Raw genomic sequence first — 21,732 nt, forward strand, 5'->3', positions numbered from 1 at the left:
ACAATAAGTTAAATTTATTTTATAATAAAAATAATTTTATAGTCTAACAATATACTGTATCAAACCATATCTCTGTTCGTGGGATCGGCTAAAATATTTATCTTAATATATTAATTATCCTTGAGTTTTGGCTTCCAAGCACAAGTGATTAGTTAATTTGACTACACATAATTATTTTTATTTTTAAAAAAAATGAACGATCATTAATAATCCAAGTTGATGATCATATATATATATATATATGTATGTATATATATATATGCTTTTATAGCCCTTGTCCCTCTCCGTATGATAGAGTTTGGAGCAGTATAATCAATATATATTTATATATATACACAATATTTGGATGGAGAGACTATACGAGACGTACGTACTAGTCGTCGTTTCCTTATCGAACATATATTCGGATAGGATGGAGACATCTATATATAGTGGACTAGTATACGATTGGCATGCCAGCCGACGTCTTATCTTATTGTACGTCTCTTGCATGTATATATCTATATAAAAAGGAAAAGTCTACTATGCCGCCCAAATGATACCACCGCTCGGTTTTTTTTTTTTTTACCGAATGATGAAGAAAATAATTTTAAATGTATTGATATATTTTTTTTATTTTTTAAAAAAGGTGCTACTTGAACGGCAGAATAACACCGCTCTATAAAATTAATTAGTAGTATTATTCGTCGTCAATCGTTTGCACATGCATGATCAAATAATTGAGAATTTATTTGATATTATTTACTCATTTGTCAATTATTTGCCTATTTGAGAAATATTTTAGTTACAAATAGTTAGATTCTATAAAAATAAATTTATAAATCAACGTTACTAATTGATTTAGTGCGTTAGATTGTAAAACTATTTTTATTAATATAAAGTAAATATATTAACGTAATATCATATCATGAAATCATATTAGTTTGTAATCTTACTACTTTTGTAAGATTTCTTTGTGACTGTAATATTTTATCTCTAAGTACTACAACCATGCACTTGATAATCACTCATTTAGAGCTAATATTTGGTGTAAGCATTGCCGGCAAGTTGGAACGTTCCACATGAGTTGCGTCAAAACAGAAGAAAAAAATAAAAAGGCGAAGAAGAAGAAATAGAGAGGGTATATTGCATACAATTCATCATCATGTGGCATGCAATGTATTATATTATGTGATATGATCCAACTAGTACTGCTAATTAATTCCTAGATATATTTAGGGGCTAATTAAACATTGCCACCTAATTAGGAGATTGATTAAATTTATGAATTAAAAGCAAGCAGTATGCAGATCATCGTGCATGCGCGCAGCTAGGACCACCAATATTCCAGAAGTACTACTCAATGTTAAGTTGCTTTAATTTGGAGCCACATGAGACGTTTGTGGTCAGCAGCTAGCTGCTAGATATTAGCTATGGTACCTAATTTACATATTAATTTAGTACGTACTGATCACGGGCTAGATAGTAGTATAAAGAAATCTTGCATGCATGTTTTTAACGTTTAAAAATAGCGTAACAGTCTAGAAGGAAGAAATATCTATTCTCGATCCCGTTGGAGTTGTTTGGGTCTCGATTAGTGTGGTCATGTGGAATTCCTAGCGGTAGTTCAGTGCGACTGTATAGTATCCATACATATATCCATGACGGTGAACAATAAATATACGTAACGTGCGCCCATTCAGGGATGTGCATGAATGCGTATTTTGCACATACACTATGCACATTGCATTTAAGTGCATAGTATACCTCTAGATATGTATCCATCGTGTGCAACGGTGTATCCCATACTTTTGTACAATGCACTGAATATTTGCAGTTCATTGACGGGTAAAATGGCTTTTTGCCTGGGCGAGAAAATGTCTACTTGTCATTTTTTTGCTAAACGCTAATAAAAATAAAAATTAAAGAGCTGAGAATACTTATCTGAAAAACTTTCATTTGCTCATTCGAAAATTATTTAGCACGTCGAAAAATCGTCATTCTCTTGCTTTCAGTGTAAAAAGTAACTCAATCCCATAAACGGCGCAAACTGTTAACGCATAAAAATAGTGCAACAGTTCGAAAGGAGAGAAATATTCATTTTCGACCCCGTTGAGATTGTTCGGGTCTCGATCAGTGTGGTTTGTCTAATCATCTAAAGATTTTTTTTTTTTACATCTACACATGTATTACAGATTGTGTTTGGATCTGGTTTGCTTTCTTGTATATGAGTATCATTTTTTGGCTGAACTCGTAGAAATTCAAGAAAAAAAAAATCTGTGACTGGTGTATAAATCCCTCAGATCTCCCTTTGTCTCTATTTCGTACACCCCTCAACTATATCTGTTTCGTAAATCCTTTGAGGAGAATAATATTTATTTTTTTTAAATCTAGTTATTTATTACATGTGTTTAGTTTGGTCTGAATCGTGTTCAACTTCATCCCGTGAGTTCAAAGTTATGCCACAATATTCATATGAAAGTTTCGGATATAGAAATAATTTCTTCTCATCTAATTTTATTATTATAACTTTTTAAAAAAATTTACATAAAATATAATAAACAATTCAATTTTTCAAATCTCAAAATAATAATAATATTAAAAAATAATATTTTAATAATATTTTATTTAACTTTCAACTTTTATTTAAAATTATCTTATCTCATCTCATCTCATCTCATCTCACTACTAAATTATTCATATGTAAAAGATCTAACATATTCAGATGAGAAGAAGAACAAAGAGAAATATTCGGCACAAAACCTGGGGCGATATATATAAGGAACAAGGAAAACATTACTTTACCTCCTATTTTGACCCCTCAAAGTGACCGCTTGAATTTTTTTTTTTTTTTACTTAATGATTAAAGAAGTGATTTTAAGTGTATTGATATATTTTTTTATTTTTTAAAAATATTTAAAAATATTAAAAAATGTGAATAAAAAAATAAAAATAAAAACTAAAAAAATACTATTGGTCAAAATGAGCAGGCTACTCTGCCGCCGAGAGTAGCCCGACTCAAGGAATAATGGGACAAGTCTAGTAAGGCTATGAATATAAATATTATCTTATGGCATAATTAGGAGTATAAAGTGCATATATAGTCTTCTTCCTCATCATTATATAATATGTCATGTCATGTCACATTATGCTTATAATATAATTTATCTTTGAATTTTGTGATTATTGATCATTGGCGGGCTACCTTTAACAATATATGCTTTTGTATTTTTTTAGAGCATTAGTATTGGTCTATGCATATGCATATATAAAATCATATTTACATATGCATATGCAAAGTCATATTTGCATAATATGATCTTAAAATCCTCCACATTAGCTTATGTATATCTAAATATTTAGCTACCTATGAACAGTGCTTATCTAAATTTGGATAACCAATATTCACCCTACAAATCATATTTTAATCATTATTTCTCTCTCCTCTCACACTCTCTCTCACAATCATTTCATTTTCTCTCTCATTCAACAACACAACAAACCTTCACTTGCACATTCATTTTATTATTATAATATATTATATATATTTTTTATTTTATTATATTTTTAATATAATATATAAAAAAATTATATTTTTTATTATTGCATTTGTATTATTAATGTCAAATGTATGTAGTGAATTGCAAAATATATATAAAAAAATTTGATTTTAGCAAAAAATTAATAATAATAAAATAATAATATTTTATTATTATTATTTTGTCTCAAATATGCATAAGTCAATGTGAAAATTTTACTTGAATGACAAAGTAGATATGCAAAAGAGGTAATTTTATATATGTATATGCATAGACCAATACTAATACTCTTAATGCGCATTGATTATTATGGGTGCTCAACAATCATGTATATGCATGTCATAATTAAAAGTGTTCGAAATAGATGACTATTTAGATTTAGAGATGAGATGAAATAGTTTTGAATAAAAAATAAAAGTTAAAAAAAATATTAATAAAATATTATTATTAATTTAAGATTTAAAAAAGTTGAATTGAGATTTGAAAAAATTGAATTATTTATTATATTTTATCTAAAAATTTTAAAAAAATTATTTATAAAATAAAATAAGATAAAATAAAATATTTTATAAACCCAAACGGATCTAAATGTATGATACTAAAATCAAGACCGTCCGTACTAAGGTTACTGACACAAACTATTTTACGTCTCCATAATAAAATAATAATATTTTGAATTCTAAGGCTCCAAAGTCAACAAATAGTCAACAATTGTTTTTTGAATAATATTTTTATTTTGTTGCCCTGATTATATACTAGCTAGTTGTGTTCCTGTCATTTTTGTCTCATGAAACTCTGTTGTGACAACTAAAATGGTAATGTAAAATAAAATGAGATGATTTTATATGAATTGAATAAAATATTATTAGAATATTTTTTTAATATTATTATTATTTTAAAATTCAAAAAAATTGAATTGTTTATTATATTTTATATGAAAATTTGATAAAATTGTAATGATAATATGAGATGGGTTGAGAGTATTTCTATATTCAAATGAGACTTAAATGTTAAAACTTGCACAAGAGATCTCCATATAAATTTTACATAGAGAATTTATAAATTTTTAATATAATTTGTCCGATCTATTTTACAATAAAAAGAATTTTATAATTTAACAAATAAAATTAATATATATTAATTTATAAAATTTATAAAATTTTTGCACAGAATTTATATAAACCAAACATTTCTCAATTCAAAATTAAGGCACAAAATCTATCATCGCCTTTAGGATGTTGTTATGTATTCCAATGTTTTACAAACGCCCACAATTGGTACAGCTGCCCTACACACTTCAGCTTATAAAATTTCTTACCTTTTTCTGTCATTTCTCATATTTTGTTATTATTATTCGAGAAGTGCTAAAATTATTAGAAACGTCTCATAAAATTAAATTTAAGATTTAAATTTATATAATATTTAAGATTTATTTTATAATAAAAATAATTTTATAATCTGACGTATCGCATCAAATCATATTTATTTATCAACTTATTTTTACGAAGAGTAATGCTATATATAGTCATGAAATGCGCAAGCGTCGCGTAATTTTTTAAAAAAAGTATGGAGTCCACTATTAAAAAATTAATTTTTTTTTTCTATATAGATCTCATATTTACTCAATTTTTTAATAGAAAATGAGTGACACTTGCGCACTCTACTCCACCATTTTTTTTTTATGAAATCCGTCGATAACCTCCGTTTAGATACAGAAACAATTACATCTTATCATTATAATTTTTTCAAATTCTCATATAAAATATAATAAATAATTTAATTTTTTTTAGATCCTAAAATATTAATAATTTTTTAAAATAAATAATATTTTAATAATATTTTATTTAATTTTAAATTTTTATCTAAAATTATCACGTCTCATCATTCAAACCGTCCTTTAAAAGATTTTTTTTCTCTCTTTTCTCCAATGTTGATTGCTTTTATCAAAGACAAAGTCTTCAACGTTGCTATTGGTCCTCTCTCTGTGGTTACCACTTACCAGCGAAGACGCGGTTGACAGCATTCACATATAGTTGAGCACCGGGTCCACATATAGTTGAGCATTCACATATGGCTGACAGCATTCACATATATGTCTTTCAGCTCATGGCTCGATTTCTCAAACATCATTATATGATTTTACATGGCTGGTTCAATAAGAACAGACATTTTTATATGAGTAAGTGTATGTACAGTCTCCATTGGCGATTGTTACGCAATTTCGTATAATTATGTTTAAAAAAATTTTAAAATTATAATAATATTTTTTTAAAAATAATATTTTTTTTTATTCACATTCATTAATAAGATTGCACACACAATTCTCCAGATTGTAAATAAAATTTCTCATTTTATATATCTATAGTCAATTTTTCAAAATAGTTTTTCCTGAAAAGAAAAACAAAAAACAAATTGAGGTGGACCGCCATGCCAGTCAGTTTTAAGGCTGTCCTTGAGATAATTCATGTTAAATCTACTACTTGATTGATTACCCATTTGAGTTGAACTCTGTTTTTTAGTGCCAAACCCGTTCCGTGGGGTCACTGCAGTTCTTGGCTGTGATTTTATATATACATACTCATATGATCAGAATATATGTATGCTGCTTTTTAGTTGCCAGTCTCACTTGGTGTTTGTGTTTGGCAGGAACATTATGGCCTAATTTTCTGAGTTCTAATTTGTGGTGGGTGATGCCTTAATGTGGTCGGATCACAGTGAGTCAACGCTTAGGTGTAATTAGCTTTTTGGGTTCGTTAAATTGTTGGCAATTATTGTATTAGTTGGTATCTTGAACATTCAATTGTTCTTTTTTATGGATGTTATTAGATTTTGTTCTGCTTTCCAATCTTCTTTCAACAACTATGCAGCCCACCACCTTGCTGAAAGAAATCGCTGCAGCATATCGGATTGTAAAGCTATAGACTTCTTGTCATGACAATGACGTTTTACCTTTGCTAGAGGTTTAGTGAATTTTCAATCATATCATTCGTTTATGTTATGTATTAGAAATTGCAAGATGGTGGAAGGACCATTGTGTACTCTTTTCTCGCAAGTTGATGATGTCGGTTAAAATTGTCCATACCTTTTTCGTCCTTTCTATTTGGTCCTGATATGAATCTTCCTTTTATTTGGCATCAATTAAGCCTACACCCTGACTTTATCATCTTCTTAGGTCTGAAAAACCTCTTATTTAACTATTTAATCTCCTAGGACTCTGGGGATCGCATGCTTGTGACTCTTTCAATATTTAAGAGCCTGTGCCTTGAAAGTCTAATAAATATATAAGTGATTTTGGCCTTCAATACAAACTTTTTATCTTGAGACAATGAGAACCAAGCGAGAGAAGCGCTCTGAGGTATGTTTTAATGTCATCTAATACTTCTTTTACCGGTTTTTATATATCAAGATTATATATGTATATATATATAATTCTTGATTATGTATTTCGCCATTTGCATTTGATTGCAGGCCTTTTGGCCTTCCATGGTGATGAAAAAGTGGTTGAATATCAAGCCTAAGGCGTATGATTTTAGTGCAGATGAGGTTGACACCGAAAGTGAAGATGATGGTATGGTATTAGCATGTTTACCATGACTGTTTTACTTTCTGTACTTGATCATTGTTTCTGCAAAATCTTTACAGTGTATTCTCTTAAGGATGAAAGAATGCACGTGCCTGAGGATCTTGCCCATAGGATACAGGAAAACCAATTCATACGCCCCAGTCAAACTTCAGGCAGTACTTCGATTTCTCTTTTGGTGACTGTTACTATTAGGATGAAACCTGCTTTCTCAAATTCTCTTTTCTGCTTTAAATTATGGATACTTGTCATATTTACCATTACTTGAACTTTTACCATTTACAACATTGTGGTGCGGCTCCTCTTGATTTGAATTATATCATATTGTGGAAGTCTCATCTGTTTGATGTTTCCAGTTTTCTTTCTATAGTGATGCCATTGATGTGATCTTGGATCTTAAACATTTTTTTTTTTGGATTGTGGAAAGTATGAGAGTAAAGGTTGGGGAAAGATTAACTTTTGTTAAAGCAGGGACTAAATTTAAAGCAATTTTAGAATCTTTCTATTAGTTCCATCACACTTTCTGAGACCTGAATGGAGGCAAAGTAACTTTTTAATCAGTTATAATTTTTTATATGGCGATTATCTCTGTACATTATAAAATGATTTTTTTTTTTTTCAATGCTTTTATCATCTGGCATATTATATTCTCTGTGGTTTTGATTTCCAGTTGTCTATATACATCTTCCACAGGTTATCGGTCAAGACACAGGAGAGGGAAATCAGAAACTTTGCGTGTGCAATACATAAATACAAAGATTGTGAGGTTTGGGGTTGACCTGCCTATGCTATCCATATAAAGGATTTTGGTTCTTCCTGGAATTTTATAATTAAAACTTAATTTACCATAGGGTGACAATTGGCACTTGGAATGTTGCTGGAAGACTTCCATACCAAGATCTTGAGATTGATGACTGGCTTTGTACAGAAGAGCCAGCAGATATTTACATTATTGGGTTAGTGATTCCTCATCCATGGACCGGTGCTTTATCAGAATATGGTCAATTTATGTGTCTTCTAAATCTGCCGTTATTGGTTGAAATGCAATTGATTATCAAAGCTAATAGTGCCTTCACTATGTATTTTGAAGAATTTAGAATGGTATTATTAAAAGCCATCTCCTGAATATGTGGAAGAGTGGTAGAATAGTGGAGTTAATTAAAAACATTATACCATGAGCAAACAGGAACATATGACTATGCACCAGAGTACTCAAAGAATCTGTGACAATGTGAACATATGACTGAGCTCTCTTTCCAGTATTGAATGGTGGTTCAGGAACACCAGATGGGCTAGGGTCCTGTTGAATTATACCCAGTAGATCCTGCCACAGAGGCTGTTTCTGCCTTTGATCACATACATGCTAAGCCCCCCTTTCATTAAGATTTTAGGATTCCTAGTTCCAACTTAATCTTGGAGCCAGGCTATCTCCACACCGCAAACTAAAAGTGATTGTGTCTTACTTCGTGATTTGGGTCTATTGAGCACTGACACGGCTGCCTTAATTACATTCATGGTGCTAAAATCTTCTTGCGTATCTATGTCTTTCTTTGTCTGCCTGTCTCTGCACTCTCCAATGGTCACCTTTTTTTCTTTTTCTTTTTTTTTCTTTTTTTCCTCTCTCCAATGGTCACCTGGTGTTTAATAGTCTACCAACTGATTTCAATATAAATTTATTTGCCTTTTCCAGTTTCCAAGAGGTAGTCCCTTTGAATGCTGGGAATGTACTGGGAGCAGAGGATACCAGGCCCATTCCAAAATGGGAGGAGATCATACGAAAAACTCTCAACAAGTCTTTGGAACCTGAAAGCAAACACAAAAGCTATAGTGCCCCACCCTCCCCTGTGTTGAGGACTTCCTCTGTTTTTGACATGCTTGCATCCGAGGCTGATGCTCATTCAGTAACAATGAAGAACAAGGAATATGTCAGGACAACAAAATGTTATGACATGGAACCAGAGGCACTGGATAAAGGAGTTAACATTGGAATGAATTTACAATTGAAGAGAATATATGGCTTTGATTGTGACAGTAGTTTAGACTGGCCTGAGCATTCATTAGACGCAGCCCCTCAGGTTATCTCCTCCAGTTCAAAATTGCGAAGAGTCTTTAGCAGTTCCGCTAGAATTGGCTTTAACTTGACAGAGAAACATTTTGCATTAGATGGTAGAAGATTGAAACGTATGCACTATAGCTCTGGTAATCTAGGCTTGATGTGGATGGAGCAGAAAGAGAAGCCTGAAGTTCTTGATTCTCTCTCTGATATGTCCAACACTTTTTCTGATGAGGAAGATGACAAATTTCTTGAATTACCAGAGGAGGAGGAGCATAATTGTGAAGTTAGCGAAAATTATGTGAAGTCACGTACTAGATTTGTGAGAGTTGTCAGCAAGCAGATGGTAGGGATATATGTATCGGTTTGGGTGCGCAAGATGCTGAGAAGGCATATTAATAATTTGGAAGTTTCTCCCGTTGGAGTTGGTCTAATGGGCTACATGGGAAACAAGGTAAGGTACTCCCAGTAAATTTATGCTAGAAGTTCAAGAACCTTTGCAGCAGTAGAGTTTCCTCTTCCACTGCAAGATAAATCAACCTTGCACACACACACACGCATGCACAAGCACACAAGTGTGCGTGGACATGTTATGGCTGTGCTGACATTATTCTGTCCCGAAAATATATTGATTGGTATAGCTACCCAAAAATGAAAACAAAAATTCATTTGCGGTCACTTTTGTGTACTCTTTACGCACCCCACAAATGTGATTGGCTACGTTACTTTTTTTAATATAAAATAATTGATTTAGCCAATCACATCAGCGGAGTGCGTAAAGAGTACGCAAATAATATTGATGTTGCTGGATTTTGTAACCAACTTGTGGTTGCTGATGTAGGGCTCTGTTTCTGTAAGTATGTCATTGTTTCAATCACGGATGTGCTTTGTTTGTTCTCATCTGACCTCTGGTCAGAAGGATGGGGCTGAGCAGAGGCGAAATTCTGATGTGTATGAAATAATACGACGTACCCATTTCTCATCTATCTTCGATACAGATCAACCACTGACTATTCCTTCTCATGAGTAAGCATTATTTTGGAATTGGAATTTCCATCTTCATACATAGCAAAATATGTTCATTTGAATTTTGGAATCTCCTGTATTTTTTTTTTTCTTAATCATTTTTTCCTGGAATGTGAATTTGCGATTGGATCCCACTGTAAACAGTCAGATATTCTGGTTTGGGGATTTGAATTATCGTATCAACATGTTAGACGCTGAAGTTAGGAAACTGGTTGATCTTAGAAGGTGGGATGAACTTCTCAACAACGATCAGGTGAGACTCATAATGCTCTAATTTGCCTGACTGTGATAGGGATAGCCCTATACTGTGTCAGGCCAGCCTATATCTCGTACACCAGCCCAAATGTGAATCTACCTCTGACTTTTAAGAGTGTTAGATCTGATCTTTAGACCTTCAAAGAAACTTGTTACTCTTTTAGAATTTTAGACTTTTCTTAAAACATTGGTATATTGTTTATTCTGAACCAAAAGCAAAATTATAACATTATTGCTTTCTAAAAATCTTTATTTGCGGTTCTTCCATCTGAAGGAGACTTTGTGGCCTGAGATTGATGTTAATGTATTTTAAATATGATAACATTTCAAGACATTAATTAGTTTTTAATAACATAATGTTATTAAAAAATATATATATTTTAAAAACATAATGTTATGCTGCAGCTAAGCAAAGAACTTCGGAGTGGGCATGTATTTGATGGATGGAAAGAAGGGGTGATAGACTTTCCACCCACTTACAAGTATGAAATCAATTCCGATAGATATGTGGGTGAGAACCCAAAAGAAGGGGAGAAGAAGAGATCTCCGGCCTGGTAAGTACAACTTTCTAAGGACTAGGAACTGTAGAGATGGTAATATGTGACACGACCAGTGAACTCAATATGATCACGACATGAAATTCACGTGTTTGGATTTGATGTTAATGGGTTCGGGTCAAAACGGATTGACCCCATTAAGACAATTTATAAACGGGTCAATATGCTTAACACGAAATCAACTCGTTTTGATCTGTTTAGGATTTATTTCGAAATTAAATTTTATTATTCTCAAATTGTAATACTGGTATAACTTGACAATAATTTTTTTTCAATAATTTTTTTTTCTTTTCAATAAAAAAAACATGTCAGCGTTGGTATGCGGAATGGTGTACCGCTTGTACCTAGCAAAGTTCTTTCTCAATATGCTAATGTTTTTATTTTTTTTTTTATTGTTGGAATTGTAATTTTAGACTTATGCTCATATTTGTTATTGTATGGTTTATAATATTGGTTTTATTATATGTTAAAATTTGAAAAATATTGATATATTTTTTTTAATATATTGTGGTTATTAATAAATATAAATTTTAACTTTTATGTGAAATTATGTTAATCAGGTCAAATGAGTTATGCATTTTAGCTCAACCTATTTACATGAAACAAACGGATTTAAATTAGTCGTGTCGTGTTAACATATTTCTAATTAATTATTAAATTAATCAAAACGGGTGACACGATATGACACGATACGACATGTTATCTAAATGGATTGGGTTAAGGTTTAGAAATTTGACATGTTTAGCTTAACAGGTTAGATTTAGATTGACTTATATAGTTAAATATTCATGACTTGATACAATACGAACATGATCCGAAAACACGATTTGTCATCCTAAGGAATATAGACCGTATTTATAGTTAGCTGGAGTATGTTCAAGGGAATATTGACCTAATTTTGACAGTGTAGCTTTCTTTAGACGCACGTAGACAGACACAAAAATTTTGGGATAGTGAACGAATGATAGACCAATTGCTAATTGGGTACTTTGTATTTTATGCAGGTGTGATCGTATATTGTGGTTGGGAAAAGGTATAAAACAACTTTCCTACAAAATGGCTGAAATAAGACTCTCAGATCATCGACCAGTTTGTTCAGATTTTTTGGTTGAAGTTGAAGTCCTAGACCATCGGAAGCTGCGAAGGGCTCTCAATTACAACAGTGCCCTGGACGATTAGATTTGGAATGCGTCCCAAAATTTTTCTAGACGATTAGATTTGGAATGCATGAATCTTAGCAGATACCAGGCAAGGTATGTGCCCAATCACAAAGTTTTGTATGTCCTTTGCAGGCACTTGATCCTTTGTAGGGCTGAAATTAGGTCTCGTTTAGATATATAAATAGTTTCATCTCATCTTATCTCATTATTACAATTTTCTCAAATTCTCGTATAAAATATAATAAACAATTCAGCATTTCAAATCTTAAAATAATAATAATATTCTATCAATATTTTATTTAACTTTTAATTTTTATTTAAAATCATTTCATATAATCTTTTACTATCTATATGACTAATCACTTCATGGTTTTCAACATTGACCGTTAGAAAGATGTTTTGTTTCAAAAAAATGTTTTAGCCACAAAAGTAAAGAAGCACATCTCTTTATTTTTTTTCAATTCTTTGGAAAAGATAATCAAAGGGTCACATTCGTTTTTAAAAAATATATATATATAATTAAAGAATCACTTTCATCTCATATTATCATTATAATTTTTTTAAATTCTCACACAAAATAAAATAAACAATTCAACTTTTTTAAATTTCAAAACTAAAATAATATTAAAAAAATATATTTTAATAATATTTTATTCAACTTTTAACTTTTATCTCAACTCATCTTATCTCATCTGTAAAAACAAGCAAGGCATCTGGGAACTTAGCAACTTGTTATTAGTAGTATTTGCTCTCTATCATTTATTTATGAACAATTGTGATGAGGTTGTTCTTATAACTAATCCATGAACAGGGATTGCAAACAAATCATTTTGGCAATGGTAGCAAGATTGGTACTTCTGATCGATCATCATGTCTGACTAGAAGCTTAGTACTGCAGCTTGGATCACAAGTAAAGACTCGAGTAAGTTCATACGACTGTACAATCCGAAAACAGTTGATAGGAATAACAGGTGAATGAAAGTACATACAAAAGGACTAATACATTTGTTTTCTGTTTTTGTTTACATCGTGTGCTCTTTCTGTACGTTTTATGAGTTTGTGGAGCTAAACAAAAAACAAAAATTTCATCAGAGCAACTTTACCTATAATTGGATGAGAGCTTGGTTTTACCTCAAGTATACAGAGGTGTTGAAGTGGAGAACATCATCATCCACTTCAAACCCTTTTCATACCTCTCTTGTTGCAACAAAAGACTCGTAGCGGCTCAACCCTATATTCTATAGCATTAAGAACATCTTCTTGACACCATGTTAACAGTTCAAATCTAAAGGGTCGGATCAAGTTTGAAAGCAATACTTTCTGTATGACTTTCAAAGTCGAATTGTAATTAATTGTTAGCAAAATCAAAATTTACCGAAAATTTTCACTTTGCGTTGTATAAATTAAAAACTGTATATTTTTTCACTAAAGGTCAAGACATTCCCGTAACTGCTTTACGTAGACAAAAAAAAACCAAACAAATTGAGTCTGTTCAAAGGGCAAGTGGTTGATAATCCAAATTGTCCGATGTCTTAATAATGAATAAAGTGCAGGGATAGAAAATGACTCATTCTTGGGAGTAGTCAAGAAGATCTTTTGTTTCTAGACAAGGGATGAAATTGTAGAATTTGCAGCAGTGGCTCAAAAAATATGGAAGAGAAGAACTTCTTTTGTTTTTTAAGACTCGTTTTTGCATCCATGCATTCTTAAAAAGACGAACAGAGTCTGTAAAATAACTTTAAAAAATTACTTAAAAAAACTGCCACCAAGAGATCTAACGAGAAATGTAAACTACATTTTTTTATTGTCTTTTAAATATTTTTAAAAAAAAATTATAAAAAATTCACAAAAATATTTAAAACACTTCCTCCTTAACAATTAAGTAAAAAAAAAAAATTGATAGATTTTATCGAGACGCATCTTTTGGTGGATGCATCATTTCCCAAAAATAAAACGAACAGAGCCTGTTGCTCGATCATCTTTAAGATGAAATGGCATCACTGTAAATGTCAACGCAAATTACCCATTACAACATATATTCGTCATGAAAAAAAAATTTAGATATAAGTCTCACTCTTACACACCACTTAAAAATAATATTTTATATTATTTGAAATTTGAAATATGATGTATGAGGGTAAAAAAATAAAATCATACGTTTTTAAGTGATGTGTAGAGTGTGGAACTTCTAAGTAGCACTTCTCTTCATCATATGCCCCACCAAAGAAAAATTTTAAACATAAGTCTCATACTCTACACACCACTTGAAAATATGTAATTTTATCATTTTACCTTTTATTTCATGAAACATGAAATATGAATTATGAGAATAAAAAAATAAAATCACATATTTTTAAGTGTTGTGCATAGTATAAGACTTCTGTGTAACAAGATTCTCCACCAAATAGATGAACAAAACATTAATAGCACAAATAATCACTATCTAGGCACCGTCAATTCCTCGCCCACGTCCTATGCTGCCACAATGCAGAATTTTAGGTGATCTTCAGGTCGATACCAACCAACCAACCAACCAACATGATCAAACGGTAACAAAACAATTCCCTACAAAATAAATGAATCCAAATCACACTTAGCCCACAGATGTCTTTACCACCATGCTATAAAAATCTCATAAGTCATCATTAACAGATTGTAAAAGCATTCAAGCCTTTAAAACCTGTTAAAACGATCTTAAGCTATCTATCATATGCTGTTGATAAAGACATTCAAAGAGAGTATAGTGATGTGGATTCAATTATTTGAGCAATCTTGTTTCTAACAACTCTTTTAACTAAACACACCAGTAAAGTATATCATCATTTCCACAACACTCAACAGCACAAGAACACTACCATCATTAGACACCAAAAGTAGCTAACAAATAGTAATTGTTAAACAGATCAAACAAAAAAAGGTGAAAATCCAGAACTTACTCAGTTGCATATACCGTAGACTTTCAAATCTTTCTCAGTGACATACCCCTCAAAATGCACGCAATATAGTTGCAAAATAAGAGGGTTGGGTACACTTCGCAGAATACGTAGGCCGTGTGCCTCTGCAACTGAACAAGTTTTGTAATTGATTAGAAGTGCATCTCACACAAAATAAAAGAGGGCATCAGTTCTCCAAGGTGATAAAGCATCAATGAAAGATCTCAGATGCAAATTACCCATTAAATTACATTGAGATTCATCACTTGCCCAACCAAACACTGAACACAGCAAAAACAGAGCATTTCAATTAAAAACAGAGAAAAAGCATCACAACAATAGGACCCTAGTTTCACTAGGTTAGAAAGGACTTGGGTATGAGTGTATGGCTAAGACCTATATTGTTTTTGTTTTTATTTTTTTATTTAAATGTTTAAAATAGTTATCACTAGTGAATTTGTGTGTTTTTTTAACATTTATAAAATAAAAAAGGGTGAAACATTTTGTGGGCAACTATTTTAAACATTTAAATAAAAAATAAATAAAAACAAAAACAATATACACTAGAGGACACTTTTGACAAACACATTTAGAAGACAACCAAACATTTTCCAACAAACTCATTGGCAGCAAGGGTTTTAAAAGCAAAATAGTACCCAACAAGAAAATTCCTTAAGGCTAAGTTTGGGTATAGCCCTTCATTCATATGGAGAAATTTAATGGTATCCAAATTCTTGAAAAATGACTATTAGGGAGGATTGGAGATGGGGCATCAGTCAATATCTGGAATAATAAGTTGCTCCTTAGACCAATCTCTTTCAAGATCCAATCACCCATTAGAGTATTTCAGGAAAATGTCAAAATTAAAGAATTGATTGATAGTGATTCAAAAGAATGGAATATGAATTTGTTAAGGAGAGTTTTTCAAGAGGAAGAAGCAAAAGAAATTAGTAGGATCCCTGTGCTTCATGCAACAGCATTGATAGGCTATCATGGAGATGCACAATAGATGGAAAAATTTCAATAAGGAGTGCATACCATCTCCAACGAGATATTCAAGACAAAAATAAAGGTCAGACCTCGAGGAATAATAGTAAGGATAAAATATGGTCTGATATCTAGAGCATTAGAACTAGGAATGTAGTAAATCCTTTTTGTGGAGAGCATGTCATGAATCTTTTCCAACCATACTAAGGACCGGTTTGCTTTCACTAAAACTCAAAACTTTAAAAATGTCTCATATTATCATTATAATTTTTTCAAATTTTTTCACAAAATAAAATAAATAATTCAATTTTTTCAAATACCAAAACAAAAATTATATTAAAAATTATATTTTAATAATATTTTATTCAACTTTTTAACTTCAATCTCAACTCATCTCATCTCTAAAACAAACGAGGCTTAAGTCTGCTCAAAAAGCAAGTGGTTGATAATCCAATATGTCTTAATAATGAATAAAGTGTGGAACATGCCATTTGGAGTTGTTGTTCAACACGATGTATGGGGACTTTGCTCAAGGAAGATACAAAAGTGCAGGCTAGAAAATGACTCACTCTTGAGAGTAGTCAAAAAAGATCTTTTGTTTCTTGACAAGGGATGAAATTGTAGAGAATTTGCAACAGTGGCTCACAAAATAAATATGGAAGAGAAGAAATTCTTTTGTTTTTTAAGACTTTTTTGCATCCATGCATTCTGCTGAACAAAGCAAACCAAGCTATTGAGGACTATAAGCATCTAGACAAATCAATTGGCATTATTGAAAAAGTTGATACCTCCAACATTGATCAACATTAGCAAAAAGAGAATAAAGAAAAGAGAGAAAGAGATGGATCAGAACTCTTGGCTTGGTTTCTCAAAAAGAGAAAAAAAATTGCTCAATTTAATCAGCATCGATCATTTGGGGAAAGAATCATCATTTCCATCTTGGACAAGAAGAGAATAAAGAAAAAGAAAATATTAATTGATCTCCCAAAGTGTCACACTCTGTCTCCGGTGCAAAAAGTGTTTTTTATAATATTTAAAAAAAAAACTTACATGTAGGTATTGCATTAGTTACAGAAGAAAAAACTAGGGGGTGGGCAAAGGGGCCTAGCCCCCCCTACCCCGCCCCGCATGAAAGCCCCTAGCGGGGGCAGGTTGACCCCAGCAGGGCCCCCACCCCACATCGCGCCCTTCCAAATTTCTAATAAAAAATATTATTTTTTATATTTATATAAATATATATTGTGTAGAAATATTTACAATTTGTTAAAAATTTGAATTCAAGTTAATAGATTGTTTTGACCTCCTAGACCAATCTTTATATAGTAAGTCAAGACAATACAATAGTCATTCCTAAGCAATGTAGAACTTGACAGTAATTATTACATTGTATAAGAATAATTATTGTATTGCCTTAACTTCCTATATAAAGGTTGTTGGCCTAGGAAGCCGAGACAATCCATAATACAACTCTAATGAGTTTATAATTTGAGTCTAAAAAAAATTTAGACTTAAAAATTTTTTTTTTCCTTGTGAATCACTGGGTTGAGCGGGTGGCGGGGCAAGATGTGGTTTCGACCCCACCCCTGCTACCGGGGGAGGTGAAACACTCACCCCCGCATGGTGCGGGAAGGGAGTGCCCCCCCATGCGGGGGTGAGGGTTTCAACCACGCCACGAACCATGCTGGTAGCACCCCTAAAAAAACATAAAGAAAAATGATAAATACATATCACTTTTCACAACATATTACACAACCATGTTTCAAAATGAATGGTAGTTTAGTAAAATACTTTATAAAAATAAAATCACTTTACAAAAATACCATCATTTTAAAACATGTATTGTGAAATATATTGTGAAATGTGTTGTGGTTGATCTTATTTCTAATATTTTAAATAAAAAAATAAACCAATGAAAGTACATTTCACCAAAATTCACTAGGGGTGTCATCCGGACCCTTCTTCCAAGAGGCAAGGGTTGGGTCGCTGGTGTCGAGAGGTAACGCGTACACCCCGATCCGTCCTACCCCACACCCACTTCAATAGTGACCAAGGCCCAATAAGTCTAAAAATTATTTCTATGATTAAAAGTGATTGAAGTTACACTTTTAGATCCAAATTGTAAATTTTAAATTTGTGAATACTATAATTTAAAAACTAATAACATATATTTTAAATTTCCTAGTACATATTTTGTATAGATTGTAGTGTAGCCTAATGACTAATGTGACTTTTTTATAGGACGTCAAGGTAATACAAGTCTCACATTTAAACAACGTGAAACTCTAGTATTGTCTTGGGCACAAGACAATACAAGAGTCACTCATACCACTTAGGCATATTTGGTGACTCATTTAAAAAATGTTTAAAGAAAACAAAAACAATCTCATTTATACTAGTTTGCATATTTGGTGACACATTTAATAATCAATTTAGCATTGTCCTTCTATAAAATATATAAATACGCCCCCACCATGCAAGGGCAGGGCTTCTACCCACCTTGAGAGCTCACCAATTGGTACCATGGCTTATTAAAAAAACCTGCATTCAAAAATGTAAAATAGATACGAATAAACTTTAGAAATCTCAATACTCCCTTATATATAAGTTTTTATTTTTTTAATAAACCACATAACACAACATGCAGTCAATAATCTGTATAAATAGTACAACACAACATTTCTCAAACAAAAATTACATTCCAACCAAAAATAAATCCTAAAAACATAACTCAATTGTAATTTTTTTAACTTAATGATTAAAGACGTATTTTTAATGAGTGTATAATTTTTTTAAAATTATTTAAGAAATTTTAAAAAAGTTTAGCACAAAAAATTCAATTTTGACAACTTTTCTCAAAATCCACTCCTCATGTGAATGTAGCAGTGGCATTTCTAAAAACAAATTACTAAAAAAACTGCCACCAAGAGGTAGTCTCAAGAGATCTAACGAGAAATGTAAAATACAATTTTTTTATTTTATATATTTTTTAAATCACTTTAAATATTTAAAAAAAATTCACAAATCATTTAAAAACTTCCTTAACAATTAAGTAAAAAAACAGATTTGATAGATTTTATTGACACACATCTTTTGTTGGATGCATCATTTTCCAAAAAAAAAAAAAAGGAACAGAGCCTGATGCTCTATCATCTGAACGACATACAAAAATACCATCAAATAGATGAACAAAACATTAATAGCACAGATAATCACGATCTAGGCTAGGCACCGTCAATTCCTCACCCACGTCCTATGCAATTCGGTTGCCACAATGCAGTATTTCAGGTGATCTTCAGGTCGATACCAACCAACCAACCAACCAACATAATCAAACGGTAACAAAACAATTCACTACAAAATAAATGAATCCAAATCACACTTAGCCCACAGATGTCTTTACCATCATCCTATAAAAATCTCATAAGTCATCATTAACAGATTGTAAAAGCATTCAAGCCTTTAAAACCTGTTAAAACGATCTTAAGCTATCTATCATATGCTGTTGATAAAGACATTCAAAGAGAGTGAGTGATGTGGATTCAATTATTTGAGCAATGTTGTTTCTAACAACTCCTTTAACTAAACACACCAGTAAAGTATATCATCATTTCCACAACACTCAACAGCACAAGAACACTAACATCATTAGACACCAAAAGTAGCTAACAAATAGTAATTGTTAAACAGATCAAACAAAAAAAGGTGAAAATCCAGAACTTACACAGTTGTAGATACCGTCAGGGCTTATCTTGCTCAGTGATATCCCTCAAAATGCACGCAATATAGTTGCAAAATAAGAAGGTTAGGTACACTTCGCAGACTACGTAGGCGTGTGCCTCCGTGCAACTGAACGAGTTTTATATTAGATTTGAAGTGCATCTCACCCAAAATTAAAGAGGGCATCAGTTCTCCAAGGTGATAAAGCATCAATGAAAGATCTCAGACGCAAATTACCCATTAAATTACAATGAGATTCATCACTTGCCCAACCAAACGCTGAACACAGCAAAAACAGACAGCACTTCAATTAAAAAGAGAAACAAAAAGAATCACAACAATAAGACCCTAGTTTCACTAGGTTAGAAAGGACTTGGATATGAGTGTATGGCTAAGACCTATAACCGTACCCTAGAAAGTCAAATCGGTGGCGACATAAAATAGCGATCAGAACCTGTCGGGATTCATGGAGTCGTCACACTATAGTTCAGCGGATTGACAGACTTGATATGAATTTCTATCATCACCTCGACAATTTACCTCACCACCATAACTATTTCCACAATAAACAAAGATTTCAGCTTTACCAAAACCAAGAAGAAGAAAAAAGAAGCACGATATAACTGTGAAAGGGAAAGCTCAGAACTTCTTAGAGGGTTGTGTTGCCGTCAACGACGGAATCGTTAGAGACCGTCTCCGGTACACAGCTAGATCTTCATCACAGCTTCACCTTTCAAAGAAAAAGAAAATCAGAGAGAGAGAGATAGAGAGAGAGTACATAAGGAAAGTATGTTGGGCAAGGCAGAATGAGAAAGATGTGCGTCGAAGAGGGTATTTATAGGCATGGACAACTGAAACCCTAATCGAAGGGACCAGTTATGGGCGAATCGGGTCGGGTTCGATTTGTTGAAAAATAATAATAATAATAGACAACTGAAACATTGGGTGACTCCAAATGTTACAGCTCCTATTTTATTTTTTATTTTTTTATTTTTAATAGTTAAAAAAGTAATTATTTGTGAATCTGTAAATTTGTTTTTTAAATAGTTAAGGCTGTTTAAAAATTTTGAAAAATAATAATTTAAAAAATAAAAGAAAAATGCAATTGACTAGAAGGTATGTTTAGGATACAAATATGGAGTTATCCTAACATTGTCCATAAATAATTTCAATTTAGCTGTGTGCATGGAATCAAGATTGTAAAGATTTTTGTGTCAAATTTATCATCTAAAATGGAAAAGAAATAATGTATCAATTATTGAATTTATAATATTTACTAAATAATTCAATTTTTTTAAATTTTAAAATAAAAATAATATTAAAAATATATATTTTAATAATACTTTATTCAATTTTTAACATTAATATCATTTCATCTGTAAAAACAAACGAAACAAAACGTTCCTGTAATTGATTTACGTAGACAAAAAAACCAAACAACCATCCTGCAATTCCATTAAAATATATATATATATTCTCAAAAATTGAACAAATTACATGAAAAAATTCTTTTTGATATAGGCAAAAGAATTCGACAAAACAAATACATCTGTGCACAACATAATTTGTTAAGAGTTGAGATAAGCTTCAAGCCTTGCAAAAGGGAAATACTCTAGCCACAGAAAGCCTTCGGACTTACATATAAGTAAAAGTAACATACAAACCAAGTTTAAACAGAAACCAAATGCACATAAAACCCACAAATCAAGTAAAAATGGTCACATACATTAACCAGATAAAACAACACGCTACATAAAAACCACAAATCACGTAAGAATGTTCACACATTAATCTGATAAAGTGAAATGAAAAATGATTTGTATAAGTTTTAAATAGATAAATTTTGAGCAAATCTTTATAAAAAAAAAAGTAAACTCCACTTAAAAAAATTACAAAAAAATGATTATTTATTAGTATGACTCTTTTTTTTTTATAAATTAGGACTT

General features: G+C 31.6%; 1 protein-coding gene, 1 long non-coding RNA gene and 5 other non-coding genes across 12 annotated transcripts; 1 reads left to right on the forward strand and 6 right to left on the reverse strand.

The window, feature by feature from the left end:
- The first annotated feature begins 6,024 nt into the window (after positions 1-6,024).
- Positions 6,025-14,686, forward strand: LOC109004235 (type I inositol polyphosphate 5-phosphatase 2-like). Of its 4 annotated transcripts, none has more exons than XM_035694230.1 (13): positions 6,025-6,266; positions 6,386-6,478; positions 6,729-6,873; positions 6,987-7,086; positions 7,161-7,253; positions 7,792-7,864; positions 7,950-8,054; positions 8,789-9,605; positions 9,993-10,177; positions 10,322-10,430; positions 10,838-10,986; positions 11,994-12,242; positions 12,961-14,686. In XM_035694230.1, the coding sequence occupies exons 3-12, from the start codon at positions 6,844-6,846 to the stop codon at positions 12,166-12,168; spliced, it is 1,836 nt and encodes a 611-aa protein (XP_035550123.1). In that variant the 5' UTR covers positions 6,025-6,266; positions 6,386-6,478; positions 6,729-6,843; the 3' UTR covers positions 12,169-12,242; positions 12,961-14,686. The 4 variants fall into 4 exon arrangements, with proteins under 4 accessions (XP_035550123.1, XP_035550122.1, XP_035550125.1 ...); XM_035694229.1 differs by having other exon boundaries at positions 6,025-6,232; XM_035694232.1 differs by lacking the exon at positions 6,729-6,873 and having other exon boundaries at positions 6,025-6,232.
- On the reverse strand, positions 14,480-20,592 carry LOC109007416. Of its 3 annotated transcripts, none has more exons than XR_004802443.1 (5): positions 20,565-20,592; positions 20,197-20,339; positions 19,791-20,065; positions 15,086-15,213; positions 14,480-14,714 (listed from the first exon to the last, which is right to left on the reverse strand). It is a non-coding gene; the product is annotated as an uncharacterized LOC109007416 (long non-coding RNA). The 3 variants fall into 3 exon arrangements; XR_004802442.1 differs by having other exon boundaries at positions 20,433-20,578; XR_001998769.2 differs by having other exon boundaries at positions 20,197-20,578.
- LOC118349528 lies at positions 15,262-15,357 on the reverse strand. Its single transcript, XR_004802483.1, has one exon. It is a non-coding gene; the product is annotated as a small nucleolar RNA Z101 (small nucleolar RNA).
- On the reverse strand, positions 16,911-17,007 carry LOC118349515. Its single transcript, XR_004802472.1, has one exon. It is a non-coding gene; the product is annotated as a small nucleolar RNA Z103 (small nucleolar RNA).
- LOC118349525 lies at positions 19,964-20,059 on the reverse strand. Its single transcript, XR_004802480.1, has one exon. It is a non-coding gene; the product is annotated as a small nucleolar RNA Z101 (small nucleolar RNA).
- On the reverse strand, positions 20,230-20,318 carry LOC118349539. The gene has a single exon (XR_004802494.1). It is a non-coding gene; the product is annotated as a small nucleolar RNA snoR14 (small nucleolar RNA).
- On the reverse strand, positions 20,422-20,513 carry LOC118349532. The gene has a single exon (XR_004802487.1). It is a non-coding gene; the product is annotated as a small nucleolar RNA U61 (small nucleolar RNA).
- Positions 20,593-21,732: the final 1,140 nt, after the last annotated feature.

Source organism: Juglans regia, chromosome 9 (genome assembly GCF_001411555.2).
Source record: "Juglans regia cultivar Chandler chromosome 9, Walnut 2.0, whole genome shotgun sequence".
Classification (NCBI taxonomy): Eukaryota; Viridiplantae; Streptophyta; class Magnoliopsida; order Fagales; family Juglandaceae; genus Juglans; species Juglans regia.

Coding starts and splice junctions, on each gene's coding strand:
- LOC109004235 (XM_035694230.1), top strand. CDS start 6,844: ATGAGAACCAAGCGAGAGAAGCGCTCTGAG. Junction 6,874..6,986: donor AGCGAGAGAAGCGCTCTGAG/GTATGTTTTAAT, acceptor ATTTGATTGCAG/GCCTTTTGGCCTTCCATGGT. Junction 7,087..7,160: donor CACCGAAAGTGAAGATGATG/GTATGGTATTAG, acceptor AAATCTTTACAG/TGTATTCTCTTAAGGATGAA.